The sequence below is a fragment of the Pelodiscus sinensis genome, chromosome 2, assembly GCF_049634645.1.
Source record: "Pelodiscus sinensis isolate JC-2024 chromosome 2, ASM4963464v1, whole genome shotgun sequence".
NCBI classification, from domain to species: domain Eukaryota; kingdom Metazoa; phylum Chordata; order Testudines; family Trionychidae; genus Pelodiscus; species Pelodiscus sinensis.
Genome location: NC_134712.1, coordinates 156,786,866 through 156,809,807, shown reverse-complemented (window position 1 = coordinate 156,809,807; position 22,942 = coordinate 156,786,866). Strand labels below are relative to the sequence as shown.

The 22,942-nt window shown below is 43.0% G+C and overlaps 1 protein-coding gene across 11 annotated transcripts in view; it reads left to right on the top strand.

Moving 5' to 3' along the window:
* Positions 1 to 22,942, top strand: part of IKZF1 (IKAROS family zinc finger 1) — a 128,843-nt gene that overhangs the window by 45,453 nt on the left and 60,448 nt on the right. For all 11 annotated transcript variants that reach the window (XM_075921684.1, XM_075921683.1, XM_075921678.1 and 8 more), the window contains one exon: positions 4,808 to 4,921. In XM_075921684.1, the coding sequence (XP_075777799.1) occupies positions 4,808 to 4,921 (114 nt within the window). The remainder of the gene's footprint in view (positions 1 to 4,807; positions 4,922 to 22,942) is intronic.

The following is a 22,942-nucleotide window of genomic DNA, read 5'->3' as shown; positions in this document are numbered from 1 at the left end:
GAAATTAAATGGAGAACTGTTTCTTTTCCCCCTTTCCATTTTTAAATTCATCTGCAAGAAATGTTTGTGAGATTGCATATCTGTAAGATTACCATGCAGTAGTGATTTTATCAGAGTGTGACAATTTAGATGTAGTTAAGGCATGAAATAAGAATATCATGCTCTAGAATTCAAGAGAAAAAGCTCTAAAAACACAGTAATTATTAAACTAGTATTTTTACCTAGTCTTTTCATATACAAGGATTGCTCTGTCATGTGCAGTAGGAAAAAAGCCAGGCTTCTGTGGCAAGAGTTATTAAAATTAGCAAAGTGGAATTTCCTTCACTCCAATCTCTCAAGCAAAGCAGTGTGCTATTTGTGTAAACAGCTCCACTACAGACCACTGATTTACACCAATTGAGTGTCTAATCTTTTAATAAAACGAAACACGCCAGTACCCATATCCATCTTACAAACCTGGTTAAATGCTGTGAACTACCAGCATGCTTGCCCATTTAAATTTTTTTGGAATCCCAGAAAGAGTCTTCTAAAGATGTGAGAAGTAGGTGCCTAAATTGGGAGTGGGGGAGAGGAATAAAGTTTTATGCTTTCTATTATAATAGAATGTGGTGACCTGCAATGCCAGCTATCTATTTAAACTGGTGTTTAGAAACACAAGCCTGATGCTTTTTATGGTAACTCTTCTCCCAAATATATAGTAACCTGGTATATGTGGGCTTAAGCTCATGCACCTGAGAGTACAATAGGGCCTTGGACTTGCAAGTGGCTTTTAATTTATTTATTTTTAAGCTGTTTTGTGAAGGAAAATCTAAGACTGGGGGAGATGGTTCTCATTGGAATGACCCTTGCCCATAAGCTAAATTTCTTTGTTTTATTATTCTTATTTGAAATAGCTCAAATGTGTAAGCCACATTGCCTCACTCTCTGCCTTCACTCCATAAGATGCAGCTCAGCTTGGCAAGTTGTGACTTGCAGTGGAAGAGTGGTTGGCAGTTCTTAAGTTCCTTAAATCCTGTAAAGCAGTGAAGGAAATCACAGGGCTAACTGAACAAAAGGGCTGAGCAAATAATAATTGAAACAACATTTTAATTAGCTTACTTCCTGCTTTTGTTCTTTTTTGCTTTGAGCCCATGCTTCTTTTCCCTCATCTAACCCATCTTCACTTGGGCGGCCACATCCAGTCACTATTATTTGTCTCTTTCTGTAAATACCATGACAGAAATTAGAGATGTGGAAGACATTTTATCTTAGATAGTCTGTCCCTCTGCCAATGCGAGGATTAGTCCGTATGGTTTATCTTGAAGTTTTTTATCCACTGTAGCTTTAAATGATTCATTGGATGCTGCTCCAGCTGCTTCCATTGAGAGACTGTTGCATAATCTGATAAATTCATCAAGAAATTATCAACTTTTTTTCTCATTCTCACTTTTATTCCCTTACACCTAATTATGTAGCCACAAAATCCTTTCCTCACCACCTTTAAATACTTGTAGATGATCTTCATAAAAGGCCTTAAGCAATTAAAGCTGGTAAAGTTACCAGCGTTACACTAGCATAAGAGAGATCAGAATCCAGCCCATTGTCTTTCTTGTTCTTTGTTTCATCAGAGAATTGTCTTTTAATAATGGTGGTCTAAATTAATCTCCCAGATAACTCAATTGGCTACAGCAGAGTTGAACCAGGCCTGGATTTGTCCAATAGTGTTTAAAACCATTATAAGAAGGACTTTGGCAAGATTATGCATGCTAGACTACCAGATACTGTTATTTATACTATTATAAAAGGAGAAGTGTCCATCACGCTGTCTGTCACACAGAACATTTGTGAAGACTTGAGAAGTTTCTAGGGGAAGGCAGGACCCATCTACAGCCCCACTCCCTCCACTGAGGCCCTGCTCCCACCACAGGGAGGGAAGGAGGAGGAGCAGCATGCCGAGCTCACACGCCCCTCTTTCCCCCCACTAGGGGGAAGGGAAGAATGTGTGCGCACCAGTACTCCCGGAGCAGGGGAGAGGGAAGAGGCCACACGGCTTGAACCTCCCTGCCTCTGGGAGCAGTAGGGAGGGAGGAGGCCACGTGTATGTCTGTCACAAGGGGACAGTCAATTCTAGTATCTAAAATGAATGAAAACTAACAGAGGAAACTCACCATCTGATAGTGTAGTAATTAGGGGTAGAAATATAAATTTTTAAATGCATTGCATTTGGAACTGAAATGTTATTTTTTTTTTATTTAAAAAATGGCTATGGAACTTGATTTGCTTATACTACAAAAAGCTTGCATTCAGGCTATTGGATGGCTTTCACTTTGTCAACAGGAGATCCCAAAACACAAAGTACCGTATATTCCGGCGTACAAGACGACCTCTGAAGTTAAAAAACATCCCCCAAAAATCGGGGGTCGTCTTGTACGCCGGATGCCCCGCCGCCGGAGCCCCTCCGCGGCTTTGAAAGCCTCGGGGGAAGCCGGCGGCGGGGCATCCCAGGCGCGCATGGGCTGCCCGCCCGCCGGAGCCCCTCCGCGGCTTTGAAAGCCTCGGGGGAAGCCGGCGGGGGGGCATCCCAGGCGCGCATGGGCTGCCCGCCCGCCGGAGCCCCTCCGCGGCTTTGAAAGCCTCGGGGGAAGCCGGCGGGGGGGCATCCCAGGCGCGCATGGGCTGCCCCCCCGCCGGAGCCCCTCCGCGGCTTTGAAAGCCTCGGGGGAAGCCGGCGGGGGGGCATCCCAGGCGCGCATGGGCTGCCCGCCCGCCGGAGCCCCTCCGCGGCTTTGAAAGCCTCGGGGGAAGCCGGCGGGGGGGCATCCCAGGCGCGCATGGGCTGCCCCCCCGCCGGAGCCCCTCCGCGGCTTTGAAAGCCTCGGGGGAAGCCGGCGGGGGGGCATCCCAGGCGCGCATGGGCTGCCCGCCCGCCGGAGCCCCTCCGCGGCTTTGAAAGCCTCGGGGGAAGCCGGCGGGGGGGCATCCCAGGCGCGCATGGGCTGCCCGCCCGCCGGAGCCCCTCCGCGGCTTTGAAAGCCTCGGGGGAAGCCGGCGGGGGGGCATCCCAGGCGCGCATGGGCTGCCCGCCCGCCGGAGCCCCTCCGCGGCTTTGAAAGCCTCGGGGGAAGCCGGCGGGGGGGCATCCCAGGCGCGCATGGGCTGCCCGCCCGCCGGAGCCCCTCCGCGGCTTTGAAAGCCTCGGGGGAAGCCGGCGGGGGGGCATCCCAGGCGCGCATGGGCTGCCCCCCCTCCGGAGCCCCTCCGCGGCTTTGAAAGCCTCGGGGGAAGCCGGCGGGGGGGCATCCCAGGCGCGCATGGGCTGCCCCCCCTCCGCAGCCCCTCCGCGCCGCCGCGGAGGGGCTCCGGAGGGGGGGCAGCCCATGCGCGCCTGGGATGCCCCCCCGCCGGCTTCCCCCGAGGCTTTCAAAGCCGCGGAGGGGCTCCGGCGGGCGGGCAGCCCATGCGCGCCTGGGATGCCCCCCCGCCGGCTTCCCCCGAGGCTTTCAAAGCCGCGGAGGGGCTCCGGCGGGCGGGCAGCCCATGCGCGCCTGGGATGCCCCCCCGCCGGCTTCCCCCGAGGCTTTCAAAGCCGCGGAGGGGCTCTGGCGGGGGGGAGCCCAGGCGCTCCTGGCGGCTTTGCTCCCGGTGCCTCTGGTCTGCTGGGGACCATCTCCAGCAGACCAGGGACACCGGGAGCAAAGGAGGCGGAAGGGCGCTGGGGTATAAGATGAAACCCTATCTTTTAATTAAAAAGATAGGGGGTCGTCTTATACGCCCAGTCGCCCTATACGCCGGAAAATACGGTAGTATCCTGTTGGGTGATACTTGATCCTGGTGCAGTGCACTGGAATGAATGAGAAAAGTCACTGGGAACTGAGGGAATTAAGTATGTTATAGGGTGAAGCCATTTTTAAGGCTTGAGGCGGTATTTTGAGCCAGCCAGTAAAAGCTCTGGCCAAGAGTGAAGCCAAGCCATAGCCCCTAGTCATTTGCAAGGAGAGCTTTTAGAATGGTGGAATGCAGCCTGCCGCCCACAGGCTGCATGTGGCCCATCATGGTTCTATGTGTGGCCCACCAGGCTTTTTGTTTACTGTTGCCCACATGCAGGGTTGCCAGATTTTGCTGGTTTCCATCCAGGTAGTTTTTTTCCTACTAGTATTACTAAAATGAAAAGCATGTAAAGCCAGTGCCCGTGGCATGAAGTGCGTACTGATTGCACACAACGTTGATAGTGTGAGGCATGTGCTCCCTCTGCGGCCAATCAAAGCACTGCTACAGTTCAGTTGACACACCCTGCAAATTGTAGGTACACATGTGCACTTAGCAAAATTACCCTATACCGAGAGACCATCTTGGTTACGAGAATGTTGCAGCCCACTGAGATGAAAGAGGGCCACTTATTGAACCCACTCACAAGCCTAGGCTGCCCTTTGCTGGGTTAGAGCATTTGACAGTATAGCTTTGATGTTAGTAGGTGTGGCACCAGAGCAAAAATCTACTTACCTTCATGTAGCACCCATAGAAAAAAGGAAAGTTTTTGGTAAACAGCATCAAATAGTTACCTTTATAATCTGTAATTGATTGTTTTCTAGACTGGATCTTTTGAGTTTAGCAGTACATGTCATGAGTACCAGAAATGAAGCTAACAAGCTTAGTATAGCTAAAATAAATCTAGCAAGGGTGTTCCCTAATATACACTTCTTCCATGCATATAACTCCCACTGCAGGAGGAGTTTTTCATGCAGGAGGAGAGCAGGCTAAGGTCCTTATAAAGTTTTTTATCTATTCCCACCAATATTATTAATCTAAGAAACATTCTTTTGTGATTTAGGAAAGGAAAGTCCTCCAATAAGTGATGTCCCAGATGATGCAGATGAGCCCATGCCTGTACCAGAAGACCTTTCAACCAGTACAGGAGGACAACAGAAGAATGATAGAGCTTTGGGTAAGATGGTTGATCTGCTGTGTTTAGAAATATTAGTTCAGTATAATATTGAAACAAATCATTGTATAGTTGACTGGTATACTAGGAAGTCTTGAGTCTCTTCATCCCCTTCAGCAGATGGTAATTCAATGAGGTTGTTCCCTGCTTTTCCCCCAGCCATCACACAGGGGAATGCCATCTGAAAAAAGGAATTAGAAACATCCTGCCACTTTGTCTCATTTCTCTAAGCATGACTGGTGGCGTGCCTCGCCCTGGAGGAGCTGACACCCTTCTCATTCTGCACAGGAAACTGTTGCGCTGTAGCGATCAGTAGTAGATTATGCAGCATGTGGTTCCAGGGCAAAATAAAACATACTCCAATTTTGTTAACATGTGGAAGGAACACTCATTTTTCTGCTCTGAACATTAGGTTGGCCATGAGCACCTTAACTCTGTGCTCTGTGGATTTCTTCAAACTCTTCACATTACATAATACAGTTTGCTCATAACTTTCACATTTGTTGGCTATTTATGTCCAACCTTTTTACAGACTGCTTGGCAGTAAGACTTGTTGTGTCTATTGAGAATACACTGACAATCACTTGAGTTTCTTTTTCCTGTGTAATCTGCAAAATGGCCAAATCCATAAACTCACCATTAATCATAAATCAGACTGCTTTGCAAAGTGCTGGTACTAAGGGCTGGTCTACATGTTGCTTTAGTCCACATAAAAAGAAAGCGAATCCTAGTGAGCAGTAGCATGTTGCACACTAACTAGTCTGTGTGGAGCCTACTGGTGTGCACTGCAAGTCCCCCAGTGTTCATTATTAATGTAGCACTGTTTGAAATGGAGCAATGTTAACATGCATGAATGAAGTCTTTAGTGCCTGCTAGTAGAGTCCACAGTTAGTGTGCAACTCGCCAGTGCACACAGAATTTACGTGTGTCTGATTTGCACTAATGCCATGTGTAGGCAAGCCCAGAATCATTAACTCACAGCCCAGGGTATAGGATTGGGCCTGCTGCTGCCTGTTCCAGGTATATGCCTATGTTTACCGTGAGGCTGTGTCTACACTGCACCCCTTTTCCGGAAAAGGGATGCAGATTAGACACTTTGGAATAGGCAAATCCGCGGGGGATTTAAATATCCGCCGCGGCATTTGCATTAACATGGCTGCCGCTTTTTTCCGGCCTGGGGATAAGCCGGAGAAAAGCGCCAGTCTAGACGTGATTCTCCGGAAAATAAACCCTTTTCCGGAGGATCTCTTATTCCTACTAAGAGGAATTCTCCGGTTTATTTTCCGGAGAATCACGTCTAGACTGGCGCTTTTCTCCGGCTTATCCCCAGGCCGGAAAAAAGCGGCAGCCATGTTAATGCAAATGCCGCGGGAGATATTTAAATCCCCCGCGGATTTGCCTATTCCAAAGTGTCTAATCTGCATCCCTTTTCTGGAAAAGGGGTGCAGTGTAGACACAGCCTGATAGAGTAAAATACTCGCAGATGCCTGTGCTAATGCTTGTCTCCAATAGGGTGACAAACAGAGGAGGAATTTACAGAGCCATGAAATCAATATTTCCTCTGTCTCCAGACTTGGGATTTATACCAGGAAAAGCTGAAATGTTTCTTTGGGTAGCAAAAGTCAACAAATATTAAATTACCCTCCTTGCCTCTCAGCCAGCCCCTGGGGGTTAGTAAAACCCCCTTGATTTTTACCGAGGTGCCTGAAGATGGGTTTATTTTATGGTAACACTTATAGAATACCCCAATAGAGATCATGGCTCCATTGTACTAGAGGCTATATAGACTGAATTTTGAGAGAGTCCCTGCCAAGAAGAATTTAGAATCTAAATAAAGAAGACCGGGTGGGAGGGGAAAAGGATTCACACAAAGGTAAAATGGTTTATTGAAGCTGACCCAGCAGGCAGTGGCAGAGCAATGAGCAGAACCACCAACCCAATACTGATGCAATATTTTTCATTTTGTTTGGTGATTAAGCAAATATTCTCAAAAGTTGGAGCATAAACTTAGGCTTCTAAAGCCATAATTAGGCACCTAAAATACAAGTGCTCAGCTAGGTTTTCCTACTCTAACTGAAGCTATTCCTGGAGAATTTTTTTCCCAACATGACATCATGTCTTTTTCTTAAAATATCCTAACCAAATCTCCAGGATTGCTTTCACTAGTCTCCATGATTGAAAAGGTTGGCAGCCCTATGCTCAGCAACTTTGAAAATCAAGTCACTTATTAACTGAGGAGTTTAACTTTAGGTACCTATTTTTGAAAATGTTGGCCTTTATATCTTTGTTCACATGATCAATAAACTGGACCTATCACTCCCCCATGATAACCTGCTATTGCAACTCATTCAAATTTTGATTCAAAACCTCCTAATCAAATAACTGGCATATATAGATAACTAAACTAGCTAATATTTTATGACATAGAATGTCTGCAACCGCACATGGAGGATGCAAAATGGGCCATGCTGACACCTACCTTTTGGGGGTGGTGCAACTGTCTTATAGGCTTCTCCGCATGCCTGTGGTAAGATTGAAAAGCAGCACATAGCTACAGGGAAGGTTTTTTTTTTAAACCCAAGCATTGTTCTTGGGGTTCCCTAAACAATCAAATATATCTCTTGTCCTCATAGAGTCCCAATAGAAAAACAGTTCATCATCTTAACTACAGCATATCTTTGTACAGTTAGTTGCATGTTTCATCTATGACTGTTGGGTATCAGGGGTTACATTCTTGCAAGGAAAAGTCTCATTGCCCTATATAACAACAAAGACAATTTGCAATACTCTGCTGTCTGTGCGCTATTCGTGATAGGCACTGAATCCAACCCTTACGTTGTTTCTCTAGACTCCAGAGATGGATTTGCTTTTATCCTTTCCAATCTTTTCTCCTGGAACTAACCATAGATTTTCTTTGAAAATTATAGTTTCTCATTTAAAAGACCTCTGTTTCATAATAACTACCCCATATTCCATACAATCTTAGTGCTGCCTTTTTTTTTAAGATGGCATTCATAATAAGGGGGACTCTAGTTCTGCTTTCATAACACTTATCAGTGCATGTTTCAGGGTCCCTCCAGCTGCAGAGAGAGGCATTTTGTTTATCATTCCATCTTTGTCAGAGTTAAGTACATGACTTTCATTTCCCATTAGCAAGGCTTGGCATGCAGCATCCATTTTCATAGTCAGTGAAATATGGCCTCCACAGGCACTTTGGTTTTATAAGGTGGCTCCTCAAGCCTGCTGAGGCTCAGCGGGAGCAAAATGGGCAGTTGCCCCAGGGCCTGGTGTTTCAAAGGGCCAGGAGCTCCCAGCCATCGCTGCTGCTACTGTGACCACGGCAGCAGCTGGAATCCCCTGGCCCCTTTGAATTGCTGCTGGTGCTCCGTGCCAGGTGCTCCTTGTGGCTGTGAGAGCTGGTGGGGGGACCCAGTGCTACACTCCAGGTGGAACTAAGGGCTGATTGCCCTCAGTCATACCCCTCTACCTGGGGCACCATCCCTTCCACTTGTGTCCCCCATGAACTAGGAACATTAGATGAGGAACTTTAAAGGGATGACATACCTCTAAGGTTGACATGTTCCAAATGGACTATTTGCTTAGTCAGATTTGTAGTTGAAACATGTAATCCCATACTCAGAAAGTTAGTTATCTTTATTTGTCCATTTAGCATGTTAAAGTTCAAAAGATCAAGCTTTAGACAGAACGATAGGCACCTTACTCCCTTTGTGCTTATGAAAATCTCCTCTCCCAAGCGCTCCTGTGCTAATCTGAGAGTGGAACCTTATGCTGCAGACCTGCTAAAAAAGGAATATACTGAACTCTCTTCCCTTGACAGGAAGTGCTTGCTGCATTGATTGGCCAATGCTTACTAGACTGTTCTGGGCATATGTGTGAATAGTAGCAGATAGTGTCAAGAATGGGGAAAAAGAACAATAGATCAGTAAACATGAGCCTACATGCCTGGGAAATGCCCCACATAAGCGCTTCTTTTCTTTGGTGAACACTGTGCAGGTACTTTTGCCTATACACAAAACATTCTTGTTTATATGTCACCAACTCAAACAGAAGTGAAGGTATGGTTGGTTCCTTGATAGCCGTAAGCAGCAGAACAAAATTCACCAGCTAAGCTTTTCTTTAGTGAGGAGTGATGGGGGTATGTGTCTGTCAGTTTTTGTATGCCCAACTTGAATCAGCTTGAAGGGACCCAGATTTTAAAGTGTTAGTGCTCAGCAGTTCATAAAAAACTTCAGGCCTCTTTTAAAGTATCTCAAGATGAACACTCAAAAATGGAGACAACTAAAATCTCTTTCACTTTTGGCCATTGTGAAAATGGTAGGGCAGCTTTGAAAATACTCTATGCAGAAGTAAACAGATCACTGGCCTCTGAGAATACCCTAAACCAGCAGAGCAAAGCACTAATAAAGAGAGTCTGGGGACTCTCAAAGATGTCATTTTATTTCCTTCATTAGCTTGCCAGCTTCTTTATGTTATAACTTCTGGATCACTGTGATATTGAATAGCTTCCTCCCTCCACTTCTATTTCTGCTGCCCTGTCTACCAAATCTCCTTCCTGCCTTTCTTCTCCACCCTAGATTTCCTTCTTGTGTTGATCTGGCACCTGTAACTAACTAACTAACTAACTAACTAACTAACTAACTAACTAACTAACTAACTTTCTTTCTTTCTTTCTTTCTTTCTTTCTTTCTTTCTTTCTTTCTTTCTTTCTTTCTCACCAATAACCATCTACTCTTGAGTTTCAGGATCTTTACTCCTAGAAACCAAAGGTGAGATTTAAAAACGCCAAGATGATGTAGGAGCACAAGTTCCATAGAAAGCCACTAACTTGTGCTAAGTCACATAATGCCCACTCAGGTGTCTCACTTCAATGAGAGTTTGAGGGTCTGAGCCTTGGGCCCTTTTGAAAATCCTGCCCTTTGGAGATAAGTGTTTTGTAACCTTGTATAGATGCATAGTCCAGCTTCCCCTGTTTAACTGTTAATTAAAAAGCTGACCTGCGACATTTGGTCCCCACTTGCCCTCATTCTGGGTTTGTAATAAGAATTTAGAGCAGCTGCTGTGCACTGTCACCATTGAACTTGCATTTGATAGGCAGTTACGGTTTTAGAGCTTCTCTGCCCTAATTTGAGCCATCTGTAGTCAGCCATTGATGTGCAGACCACTAGTCAAGCCCCCGTTTGCATTGGTGTAACTTACCTTCCTTTCCACCGGTGCAAAATAAATCTTCCTTTGCCTATGTTAGTTTACATAGGTGCAGCTACATCAATGACTGGTCACTGATGGCTACAATGGAAGGTATATTCCAAACTCAGATGAGGCTCCAGAAAGAAACTGTGGGCCCAAAATTCACTAATTTTCTGATCTGCTGCCTGTTAAAGGTGGGTATTCATGTTGCTTACTCACAGCAGCGGCATTAAACATTCATTTCAGAATCAAATGGGGGCAATGAAGAGAACCAGTGGCTTTGTAAACAAAAGATAAAAATGGCCTCTATCCCAGTAGCAGGTGATTGCTATGGGTTTGGAATTCATAGACCACAAGACCCCTTTTTACTTGCCAAAGAAAGTGGGAGAAAACGCCTCCCCCGCATGTTGAAATGCTGACAGACTGTGAAATAAAATGCCCAAAGTAATAGGTTTTAGAGGTCACTGGGGGATCACTCTTTTAACCCAAAGCATGATGGATTTTACTATAAACTAAAAACTCCAGTCAGTTTTCTCAATCCTTTTAAAAAAAACAAAAAGGGGGGATGTGGATGGGAAGGGTAGAGTAATATCTATCCCTCTAATATGAGTTTGTACATTATCTCCCTGCCAGACACCTAGGCTACGTCTACACTGTTCATTGTTGTGCAAGAAGATATGCAAATGAGGCGCGGCGATGAATATCCTTCTTGTGTAAAAAACCTCTCTTGCACAGGAGCCATTCTGCCGCTTATTTTCAGGAAGAACAGGTCCTGTGCAAGAGGGGTATTTTGCGCAAGAAGGAGCAGTGCAGACAGCTCCTTCTTGCACAAAAGTCCCTTCCGCAAAAATGATGGCTCATTAGGTATGCAAATGAGGCACGGCAATATTCGTCACTGCACCTCATTTGTATATCTTCTTGCACAACAATGCACAATTTGCAGTAGGAGCCTGCTTAGATACTGAACCTCAGCACCTGGCACTGCTGGGACACATCTCTGGTATCCTTTTTTTCCAGCCACCTTGACAATTCAGACACTTGTATCACTGCCTTATTAGAACTGGTCAATACCAGGATTTTTACTCCAGGATGCCATGGTGTTTTGTTTGTTCTAGAACACTTCAGCACCTGGCAAAAAGGATACCAAGGTACATAGGTGTCTGAAGGTGCTTTCTACTGCAGCTCAACTTTAAAATAGTTCTGTGGCAACCCACAAATAGGTGAGTGCAGGCAAAGAAAAAAGTGAGGGAAGGATGCTACGAAAAGAGGGAGGCAAGGCAGGAAAACCAAAGGGTAAGTGCACAGGCCAATTGGTTAAGATAAGTTCATATCACTCTGTCCAGTTAATTGCTATTTTGACAGTGGAACTGTGGGCCCAAAGCTATAAAGCATTTAGGAAAGCAACAGAACTAAACTCTTTACGGTCACCCAATATGTCTCATCCAGCTAGACTTTGGTGTCCCATAAGGGTGTGTGCTGTGTATGTATAATAAAATACTTTTGTTGTGTGTAATAGCTCAGAGAGAAAGAGAATGAATACAAAGCTGCAGTATGGTGTAACGGGTTCACTTCCATCAGTTTGGGATGGCCGCATTGCTCACATGAGTGACAAAGCACTGAGGGAACTGTGTGATCATCCCAAATTAGTGCTGGTAAAGCCTCGTATATTTTCAGGGCACCAAAGATGTAAAATAAAAGCAACTTCAGAAATGTTTTGGGAAGTTCTCTGTTAAATCTCCACACCAGTGCCAAATTTCTGCAGTATCATGAATCCAGCTGAAGTGGTTTCTGACAGAGTGGGAAACCAGTATGTTTTAGAAACTTTTTAAAATAGGGAAGCTGGGAATCTCCCCTCTCATCAAGGATAAAGCTTCCGTTTCTTCCCCTGAAGAGGCAAGAGACACTAGACTTTAAAAGGTCACTGATGCACATCTGAATATTGCCTTGAGTGGGTACCTTGACAGTATAAATGTTTGAAACATTTCACATTTGGGAAGAAAGTTGGAAATATTTTTGTAGAGTTGGTTCTTATTTTTAAAATATGTCTGAATGAAACAGCTCAGAGTTTTTGTATATTAGAGAAAATAGGGTGGAGCTGGGTTAGTGGGCAAAGTACAAAAAAGACTGTTAAAGGTGCATGATAAATTACACAAATATTATTACCACGGAAGTGGCGGGGGGGGGTGTTTGTGTGATGTATAGTTATGCACTAGGCTTGCAAAATGGTATTTTCCCATTGGATAGAATGAATCAGTGTACTACATATGTATTTGCTTCACTCCAGCAGTCCATGTACTGATGTGATGGTTGTGGAAAACTGATGAAATTCTGAAGGATTTTGCTGTGCTGCTGTGCATGTGCAATACAGACAGGTGATGGGTATTTTCAGTAGCTTATAATGCAGACTCATAGGTACAGATTTCCATGAAGCCAGTGAAAAATACTTCCCCGAACCCTGCCAAATTTCAAATCCTGCTGCAAATAATGGAGGAGTGACAACTTTGCAAAATTGCAGGAATTGTCTATAATGGCAAATGTTAGGACATTTAACATACGGTTTTGCCATATTCCTACCATAACACAGGACCCTGTGGACAGTAAATCTGGAACCTACCATAGAACCTGTGTCAAAGTCTGTTCTCTAATTATAAACAAGTGGCCCTCTTGTCTTCAAGGACCTCCTTGAGACTGTAATTTATCTTAAATAGGATAATCCTTTAAGTAGAGGAATGACTTATTTACTCAGAACACAAGAACCATTCTGGGTGGTGGAGGTATTTTTTTTTTATGAAAGTGGTGTAATTAGTAGAACTAATGCCATTTTAAGGGTGTTGAAGCATTGCTGAGCACAGTACAAATGCCCACTGGCAAATTTCATTACTCTGCAAGGGAAGAAACAAACTGAGTGTTACTTCTTCACAGTGGAAAGCAAGAGAGCAGTGAGCTTTGGCTAAACTGGAAATAAACAGCTATGTGGCTTGTAAGTACGGATACTGCGCCTGCTGATCTAATCTACGGTTAAAGGAAGTTGTTTTTTTTTAATCTGCGAAGCACATCTCTTCTGCTCTGATAAGCCCCATTCTAGCTGGGGAGTTAAAATTATCTAGCAGGATCTCAGCCATGGCTGCAGCAGAGCTCAAACATGTAGAGCTTTTGCTGGATGTGGGGGAGCAGATTTTAGACTGGCGAGGATCTTTGTGACAGTAGATAGTTAAACCTCAGGTTATTTTAAGGGATTGACTGTGTATAGAAAGCTTGGATGGGTCTTGGGTCCACCCACTTTTATATTTATTATTTGTTGTTTACCATTTGGCTCAGCCTTGCTCTCTCTAGCCTGTACAAGTTCTGACTAAACCTGAGCAAACAGTAAGTAGGGTTGTCGCAAGGCGAGAAAATGATTGGTCTGAGCTGTAATGCAAAGAGCAACTGTTGCCTGAGCTTTGGAGTAAGCTGCTCACTCTCCTATTTCTCGTGGCATATTATCTTACTGTTGCACATGTATCACTTTGACTAAGGTTGGACTGCGTGACTTAGGGACAGATTTTCAAAGATAATCAGGCCTCTGAAAGTTCAGATAGGCACCGAGTGGGATTTTCAAAAGTGCCTAGGAATGGAAGTACCATTGCTTTTGAGAATCCCACTAGGCGTGTGTCTGCATCATTAGGGGCCTGAATACCTTTGAATATTTGACCTTGTTTCTAATTAGGGGCTTTAGCACTGGTGTGCTTGCACTGATTCAAACCCCTAATATCGATGTGCGTATCCAGAGCAAAATGGAGCTTGCACTTGCACCAGTACTACAATAAGTTGCACCAATACATCATGTCAGTGTAGCTGCACCAGGGCAAATTTCCCTAATTTGGGCAGGCTTTACATTTCTGATCAGGAAGGGGGAAAAGAAAAGTTTATTTATTCCAGTTTCCTTTTCTAAATCCTTGATCCCTTAAAGTCCATGACAAAACCCCACTGTGGTCAGTGGGAAAGAGATGTGTCCCTGTATCTTTCCAATTCTATTAACTGAAGTCCCCTCCAATCCTAATCAAGATGGATCCCTGTAGAAAAATTGCGCACCAAATGCAGAAGGTTGAATTCCTAGCAGCACACCTTTTGTTCGGGATCACTTTTCATTGCAAACTCATGAGGCTTTTATTTATGGAGATAGGGTGAGGAGAACAGGCAGTTGACTTGTGAGCTAGAAGGAACCTCTTCACCAAAGTCATGTCCTAAGGAAATGACTTGTAGAAAGTCCAGCTTAGATCTCAATTGTATATGCTCCCAAGTGAGTAAGACAGAGGAAGAAGCAGGAAAAGCTGCACAGGCTGTACACGACATTAGAAAATCCCTGCCCCTTCCGCCCTTACCTATAATGAAAAACTTGTATGCTGTAAAAGATGCACATGTGAGAGAACCAAATATTAGGGATAGTGCTTTTTTTTTTTTTTTTTTTTTTTTTTTTTTTTTTTTACAGTTTGCTTTTATTTCCTTGTTTTGTTTACATCTTTAGGATAGAGATAACATTTTCAAAAGTGACTTAGGGTGAAATTTTGAAATTTTAAAGATATTTAGGTGCCTAAACATGCCTAGTGGGATATTCTGAAGTACCTAGTGGCCTAACTCCTATTGAAAGCAATGAGATTTAGATTCCAAACTGTCTTTTTCTGAAAATGGGAGGTAGGTGCCTGAGACAATTAGGCCCAGATTCTCAAAAATATTTAGGCATTTAACCCCCATCGAAGTCACTGGGAGTTAAGTACCTAAATACCTTTGAGGATCTTGACCTTAGGAGCTTTTGATAATGTTACCCTGGATGTGTAGACAATTCTGTCTATAAACCAGACTGCTAACTTGCCATTAATTTCCTACTGAACAGATTTATTTGTAGTTGCTGACTGTCACCTTTGTTCCTCTCCTGCCCCTTAGACCAGTTAGGCAGAATTTTTCTTCCACTCTCTAAAGTGAATTAGCAGAGAGTTTTAAAAACAGAAGAAACTTGTGTACTCACTAAAACATGTAAGTAGAACTTAAAATTGTAAGCCAAATTTTCTGCCCTGGAAAATATATTATTTTTGAGGAAGTTGCTCTTACAGAGTTTTCAGTAACCTTGTTTGCTCTGAACTATTATATGAAGGAGATAAGCCTTCCTTTTTGGGGGGGGGGGGGAGAGGAGTTTTAACAGAAACTGTGTCCCGCAAATGATCAGAGAATAACTGTACAAGCTTTTAGCCCTTCTGGACAATTAGAATTTGAGGGAATAATCTAACAGAAATTTCTAGTGAATTTAAAGGAATGTTTTAAGTGAATTTGGAGAGGTTTTTAGCATTTTTAGCATGTGTTGTAATTTATATAAGAGGAAATATTAATTGACCGTATTTCATCATAGTGTTTGCAACAGGCTGTGATAGCAAACATCCCCACTTGGATGGATGTGAAGTGTTTGCTTCTTTTTGTTGTCTTTTTTGAAAGCCAGTGGTTCTGTGTCTTAATTTTGAATCCTGATGCAATTTTGGGGAGCAAAAGATTGGTCCTTTGTCTTTCAAGATACATTTGCATCTCAACATGGTGTGAGCAGGGTAACGGGCATGTAATTGCTTGGTATAGATACATTTTAGTGCTTGCAATGGTATCAGTAGTTGATGTTAAAAAGGAAAGTCTTCATTTGCACTGAAATGAGCATTGTTGGCAAAGGAACATTGCTAAGCCTCATCCATTCATAGTGGACAGTCTCTCTCTCTTCCTCTCTTTTTTGCAAAAACAAGGTGGGTGAGGTAACAACTTTTATTGGACCAACTTCTGTTGATGAGAGAAACAATCATTTGAGTCACTGAGAGCTCTTCTTCATGTCTGGGTAAGATACTTTGAGCAACACAGCAAAATTCATGGTTGAACAGCCTGTGAACAAATTTTGTCTGCCTACATGACAGTCTTTTCAGAGAAGACCGATATGTGTGTCTTTCTTCCTGTGCATGTTAAGAGGCCTCCGCTAGAAGTCAACTGACAAGTTGAATCCTACTCTTCTGCCTGTGAGGTTATTGGGTTGGATTCTTTAAACTGCTGCTCCTGCTTCCTGAGATGATTTACCATTGGGAGAGAGTAGGCATTTAGCTGTGGAGAACAACTTTGATTTGCAGCTGTGTTTCATAGGAGCCTTGATGGTACAGGCTCTCTGGGGAATGTATTGTATTGGCCATGTCCCCACCTTAGCCAGCCTTGCCTGAACCAGCCAAATGCCAATCACTCTGCTTCATCATAGAACCTTTTGCCCTCCCTCCCCACGTACTCTCTCCTTTGCTCATGATTCTACCATATGTTGGTTACTGTAGGTGCACAGCTCAGGTTTCCATTGGAAGCCAACATAAGCATTGACTAGCATGGGAATTTTGACTAATACTGCAGACTTCCCCCCTCATTAGTTTGTACTATGGTATCACAAGGACACTCACACTTTCCTTTTTGTAGCTGTATTGAACCTTTCTCTCAGACTGAACAATTTTATCAATGAAATATGACTTGGTTGGAGTTAGAAAAGAGTTATTGAACTAAAGGGATTGCTGGAACTTTTTTATACAGCAGGTCTAGGACCATACTGTTCTAGAAAATGAAGTGGGAATTGGACTTCCCTGTTTTGTCTTGTTGGTGCCTGTTTGAACACACAGGAAGTAAATACAACAAATCTTAATACACTAGCTAGAGTGCACAATGACTGTGAAGCCCATCACATGCAGAAAGCAAGGAATAAATAATGGTAAAGAGGTATTACTGGTGTTATGGACACATTTGCTTAATCTTACCATAGCATTGCAAGTAGATCCTAGTAAAATTGGAGTCCTATAATGGGATTATTGTGGTTAACTTGAATTTTTTGCTCCCTGCAATACAGTGCAGGAAATGTCTTATTTTGTTAGTTCTGTGATTACACATTAATGTGCCTCCCTCCAAGCCATTGCTGAGAGATTTTTAATTTAGAAATCCTTGTCTTAATTTATTTTTTTAATTTAATTTTTTATGTTGCCCACCTGGAAGCTTGAAATGACAGTGTTTCCAGTGTAAGTACACACACACTTATGTTTAGTAACATTATTTGGTGTTTTGTGTAAATATATGTAAATACACCCAATGCCAACACAAAATCATACATTACACACATTTTAAAATCATATCACTCATCCACAGATTTATTGGTGTAGAGTTCCTCTTGAAGGCAGAGCTTCTCGCAATTTTTTAAAGAACCAAGGGCACTGAGGTGTGCATTTTGCAAAAGAAATACAAATATCAAAACAGATGGTTTCAAACACCAAAGAGGAAAAGATTAGTTGCTGCTAATTTAACAGTGTCCCTTCTAACCTGACAAAGGTAGCATTGTAAATTCTTGTGGGAAGTGGGCAGGAGCTGGGGAGAATACACTTACTTTTTAGTTTTATATTCACTGCATCTCTTACAGTTTGTGTGAAAGCAGTGTGCCCATGAGCGCTGTGCTGTGAGAAGAGGAAGGGAATATGAAAGTAAAATGGACCAGAAAAGTCTTTCTTTTAAAGAAAGGAACAAAATCAACAAAGCATGCTGCACACCCTTGCCTCCCTCCCCACCCTTTCTTTAGAACCCCACAGGTCCCTGTTTCTTCCTGCCGCTGAGCACCGTACTCTGCTGCATGGGTTTGAGACAGTCATTAGAGGAGGCATCAGCTCTTAGGGCCAAATTCTCCTCCCACTCACAGTGGTGTATATCAGGAGTGAGTGACTCTGTTGAAGTCAGTGAAGCCATGCTAGAGTAAGTGAGGGGACATCCAGGCCATCACAGTCCTCTCAGCAGCATCTACTGCACAGTAGAGGATAGAGGGCATCCAACAGCAGCATGAATGCCAAGGGAGTTTAGCTGTTGAAGGTAGAAGCTTGCAGAACAGCAAGTATCCCTTAGGATCCAAAGGAGTGGGAACAGAGTTGACCATGGATACTGTGACTCCATAGGTTTAGCCCTTGCAATCTCTAAGGCCCCAAATAGTAGTTTTAGGTGGACGCTGTACTTGGTTTCCTGGACTCCCTGTTCCCTTTTCACAGATAGGGTTTATGGGTGGAAGGGCAAGTTGCAGTCCTCTGTCTGACGCAATGCTACTCGCCTATGCTATTAGTATTGGACCCAACTGAAGTGAAGGCAGGTTTTTTTCAGTGAGAGCAGGATTATCCATTAGGTGCACAGAACCTCAGATGCTAAGTCACTGACTGATGTATGTGCTTTATTTCTTAAAGCAGTTACACTGGGTGTTGATCAAGTAGAGACAGAAGAGCTGTTAATGAAACTTTAAAAGGTTAGTTCATAATATTCAGCTCTTAACATATTTCTTTTAGATCTAATTTTTACTTTTTTTTATCATGTGATAGCAAATTTAGCAATGCACACTTGTACCCTTTGAGGCTTCTTGTCCCTAAAACAGTAGCATTTCCACAATCATATAAAATACAAATACAATATCTTGTACCTCTTTCTTCATATACACTGAAAGCTGATACATGCCTTCCAGCTTGATAACCTAAGAGATGTTTCAATAATAGATTGAACAATTAAATGTGGAGGAGCAATTAATATAAAGAATAACTCCAAATAGAAGTAGTTAACATTTCTATCCTGCAGTCCCAGGAAATGAGTGTGATATTTAAGGAACCACCTCCAACATGTGCAGGGGATCTACAGGTTAGTGCAAAATGCAGCATTTCACAAAGCCTGGGCTAGTGTGAGCAGAAAGCAGACCCCAGCCTTCCTGTGTGAGGCCCGGTGTTTGCTGTGTGATCTCCCCCCGCCCCCACCCCCGCCCCCTCCCCCGCGCCAGTGAGACAGAGTGCAAGTACTTATGTTACTTGCGTATTTCCTGAGAACACAGTGATCCACACATTCTGGGCTGTGGGTTATGTTTTTCACATTCAGGCATACGATGGGAGTTCATCAGATAGCTTATGGGCGTCTCTAGCAAATAGCACATTTGCATCAGCAGAAGCAATTTCACAAGACCTGCTGGGAAGATTTGCCACAGCGGGCTGTGCTCCTGCAGCACTAACAGGCACTGCACATTTGTTTGATGTAAAAGATGAGCCAGAGAAAATGAAACCTTTAACGTTTTCTTCTCTCTGCCCTCTGGAACCATGCGAGAACCACATTTTACCTTTAGATGCTGGGAACTTGGTTTGCAATTATGGTACAATTTTGAAGAAATGAGTGACCCATCTTTTGTTCATTTAGGCTATGTCTAGACTGTAGGCTTCTTTCGGAAGAAGCTTTTCTGGAAGAGATCTTCTGAAAAAACTTCTTCCAAAAGAGAGCATCTACACAGCAAAAGCGACGTGGTTTTTCGAAAGATAGCGTCCGCACTGATTGGATGCTATCTCACATGTAAGCTGTAATTACTATGACGGAATGGCCACCAGGGCACCTGTGCTTTTTCCTCTTTCCTCTTCTTTCAAAAGAACTCCCTCTTCCCTGTCCACTTACACTTTCCAAAAGGACTCTTTTGGAAAAAGGCTTCTTCCTCGTAGAAAGAGGTTTACCAATGTTGGAAAAACCCCTATGTTCTTTCAATTTTTTTTCAAAAGAACACAATTGCTGTGTGGATGTAAGTGTAGTTAATGTGGACTCTGCAGTGTAGACATACCCTCAGATGGCAAGCTCTTCAGGCTAAGAATTTTTGTGTTGCTTATATAGTGTCTAGCACAATGGACTCCAGGTCCTTCTGCGATACTATAAAAATAATAATGACTGGGACTTTCACAGGAGCCTAAAGGAATTAGATGCCAAATGCCACTGAAAGTGAATGGGAGTCAGGCATCTAATCGCAAAGGCGCATGTGAAAATACGGCCTTAAAATGCAGTTCTAGCACAAGATAAAGTGTCTGAATAAAGATAGATGTTTCATATTTTTGTTTTTGACTACCAGATCAAATTTGCTTAATTTCCAATTAAAAAGATATTTTGTAATGGCCAGCCCCCAAACACTTACTTTGGACTCTGAGAATCCAAGTGGGTTGTTTCTGGCTTTGAGGTTGTCTACACACAGCATTGTTCCTAAATAACTCCATGTATGGAAACGTATATTCCGGAACAAGAATACTTTGTTCCTGTTCAGCTAAACCCACTTGATTACTGCAACATCCTTTTCTCTGGCCTTGACAAATGCAGTCTTGCCCTGCTCATATCAGTTCAGAATGGTACTGTAAAGATCATTCTCCTAGCTTGTCATTTTACCCGTATCACACCTTTTTTTTTAATCAAACATAAGCTGCTTGTCTTCACTTTCAAGGCCTTTCATGGCCCCACTGTATCTATCATCTCTTATTCAGAAAGGTCAACTTCTGTCTTCAACTGGCCTGTGATGCCAACATCTATTGCCCACTTGTCAGATTTTAAAACTACCAACTTTTGTGCTTTCTCCAGTGCTGTCCCTCACTCTTTGGCGCAACTGAGCATAAACATTCATAAAGCCACTTTACTCCTCTCCTTCAAATCCTCATTACAACTCTCTTATGCCATGAGGAAGAATAGTAAAGGAGCAGTATGACTCCATCAGGAGCTTTTTAATGATCTAAAAATCCAAAAGGAGTCCAGTAAAAAGTGGAAACATGTACATATTGCTAAGGATGACTACAAAAGACTAGCACTAGCATTTGAAGTCAAAGTCAGAAAGGGTAAGCCACAAAAATGAGTTACAACTAGCTAGGGACATAAAAAGAATAAGAAAAGCAAATACATTGGGAGTAAGAGAAAGATGAACAACAGTGTAGGTTCATTTCTTAGAAGGAAAGGAGAGCTAATAACTGATGACATGAAGAAGTTGGAGGTGTTTTAATGCCTATTTTGATTTATTCTTCTCTACAAACAGTTTGTTGTAATCATATTTTAGCACAATTAATTTTAACAGCAAGGGGAAAGGATGCAAGGCTCAATAGGAAAAGAATATTTAGATAAGTTAAATGTTTTCAAGTGGGCAGGGACTTATGAAATTCTCCCTAAGATATATAAGGAACTAGCTAAAGTGAGTTGGGAACCATTAGTGATTAGAGAATGGATAATTCTCTAAGATAATCACGAGGCCGCTGGGAACTGAAAAAGGGCAGATGTAATACATGCCTTTAAAAGGGGGAACAAAGAGGATCTGCGGAAAGCCAGACCTATCAGCTTAACTTTGATATCAGGAAAGATATTGGAATAAATTATTAAAAAGTAAAACCTAGAGGATAATAAGAAGATAAATAATGACTAGTGTGGATTTGTCAAAAATAAATCATACTAAATGAACTTAATTCCCTTTTTTAAAAGGTTTACTGGCATAGTGGATAGGAGGGGGGGGGGGATAGAGAGACATGCTATATCTTAAACTTAGTAAGGTTTTTGACACAAGCCCACACGATATTCTCATAAACTGACTATGGAAATGTGATTTAAAGTACTGTAAGGTGGGTGCACAACTAGTTGAAACACAATATTCAAAGAATTTGGTGTCAGATTTGGAGATTTATCAAGTGGGGTGCCACAGGGGGAAATCTTGGGTCCTAGGCCTAGTCAATATCTTCATTAATTATGAGGGTAGTGGAATGGAGACTATTCTTATAAAATTTGCAGCTGACACTAAACTGGGAGGTATTGCAAGCAAGTTGAAAGACAGGATTAGAATTCAAAATGACCCTGATAAGTAGGAGAATTGGTGTGAAATCAACAAGATGAAATTCAGTAAGGGGAACTGCAAAATACTATACTTAGGCAGAAAAAATTAAATGCACTACGAAATGGGAATTAAGTATGTTAAATGCTGTTTTAAAGAGCAAAGTGATCAATTGTTCTCCATATTCACTGATGATTGGACAAAAATAATGACTTTAATTTGCAGCGAAGGTTAGATATTAGGAAATATATTCGATTTTCTAACTACAAGGATAGTTAAGCTCTGGGAAAGGCTTGTGAGGAGGATTGTGGAATCCCTATCATTGAAGGTGTTTAAAAACAGGTTCGAAAAACACCTGTCAGGAATAATCTAGGTTTATCTCGTTATGCTTTAGCACAGGGAACTTGACTAGGCCTATGTCTTGACTATGGAGTTTTTCCCGGATACCAGAGGTATCCCGGAAAAACTCCACCGCATCCAGGAAACGCGTCTGCTCTTCTGACATTTTTTGCGGAAGAGCAGACATACTCTTCTAGAAGCCCTGTAAATCTCATTTCATGAGGAAGAAGGGCTAATCCGAAAGAGGCGGCTGTTCCAAAATTTGGCCCAGTGTAGGCCAAATTGCAGAAAAGCCTCTTCCGAAAACACTATCAGAAAAAGCAACGCAAATTGCGGAGCACAATTTGCGCACCTTTAAAGAAACAACACTATAGTGTAGACATAGCCTAGGTGAGGCTTTCCCCATTCCATGAGGTTTAACTGTTAATTCAAACTAAGGGGTTTATCTCAGAATCGCGCTTCTCTGCCACATGTAGACGCAGGCAGTTACTCTGCGTTAGTCAGTTTCCAAAATGGCGACCGCCCGGGAACATGCTAATGAAGCGCGGGATATTTAAATCCCGCAATTTCGGTCATCCCCATTAGCCTCCATAGTTTGGACTAGGGGGCTAGTGTAGACGTACCCTAAGAGTTTACTTTACCTGTATGGTACTGGAAAGTTTCCGACTTTCCAAACAAATAGCTTCTCTTACACAGTATGGATTTAGAAACACTGTTCAAGGAGAAAAACAATGAAATGCAAGCTGTCCTTTTGGAGCAGCAAAAGTGAGTCTCACATGATGTAAGAATTGTACAGGATCATATTCTATCAGTTCTCAGATCTTGACTTCTAATGGTGCTGC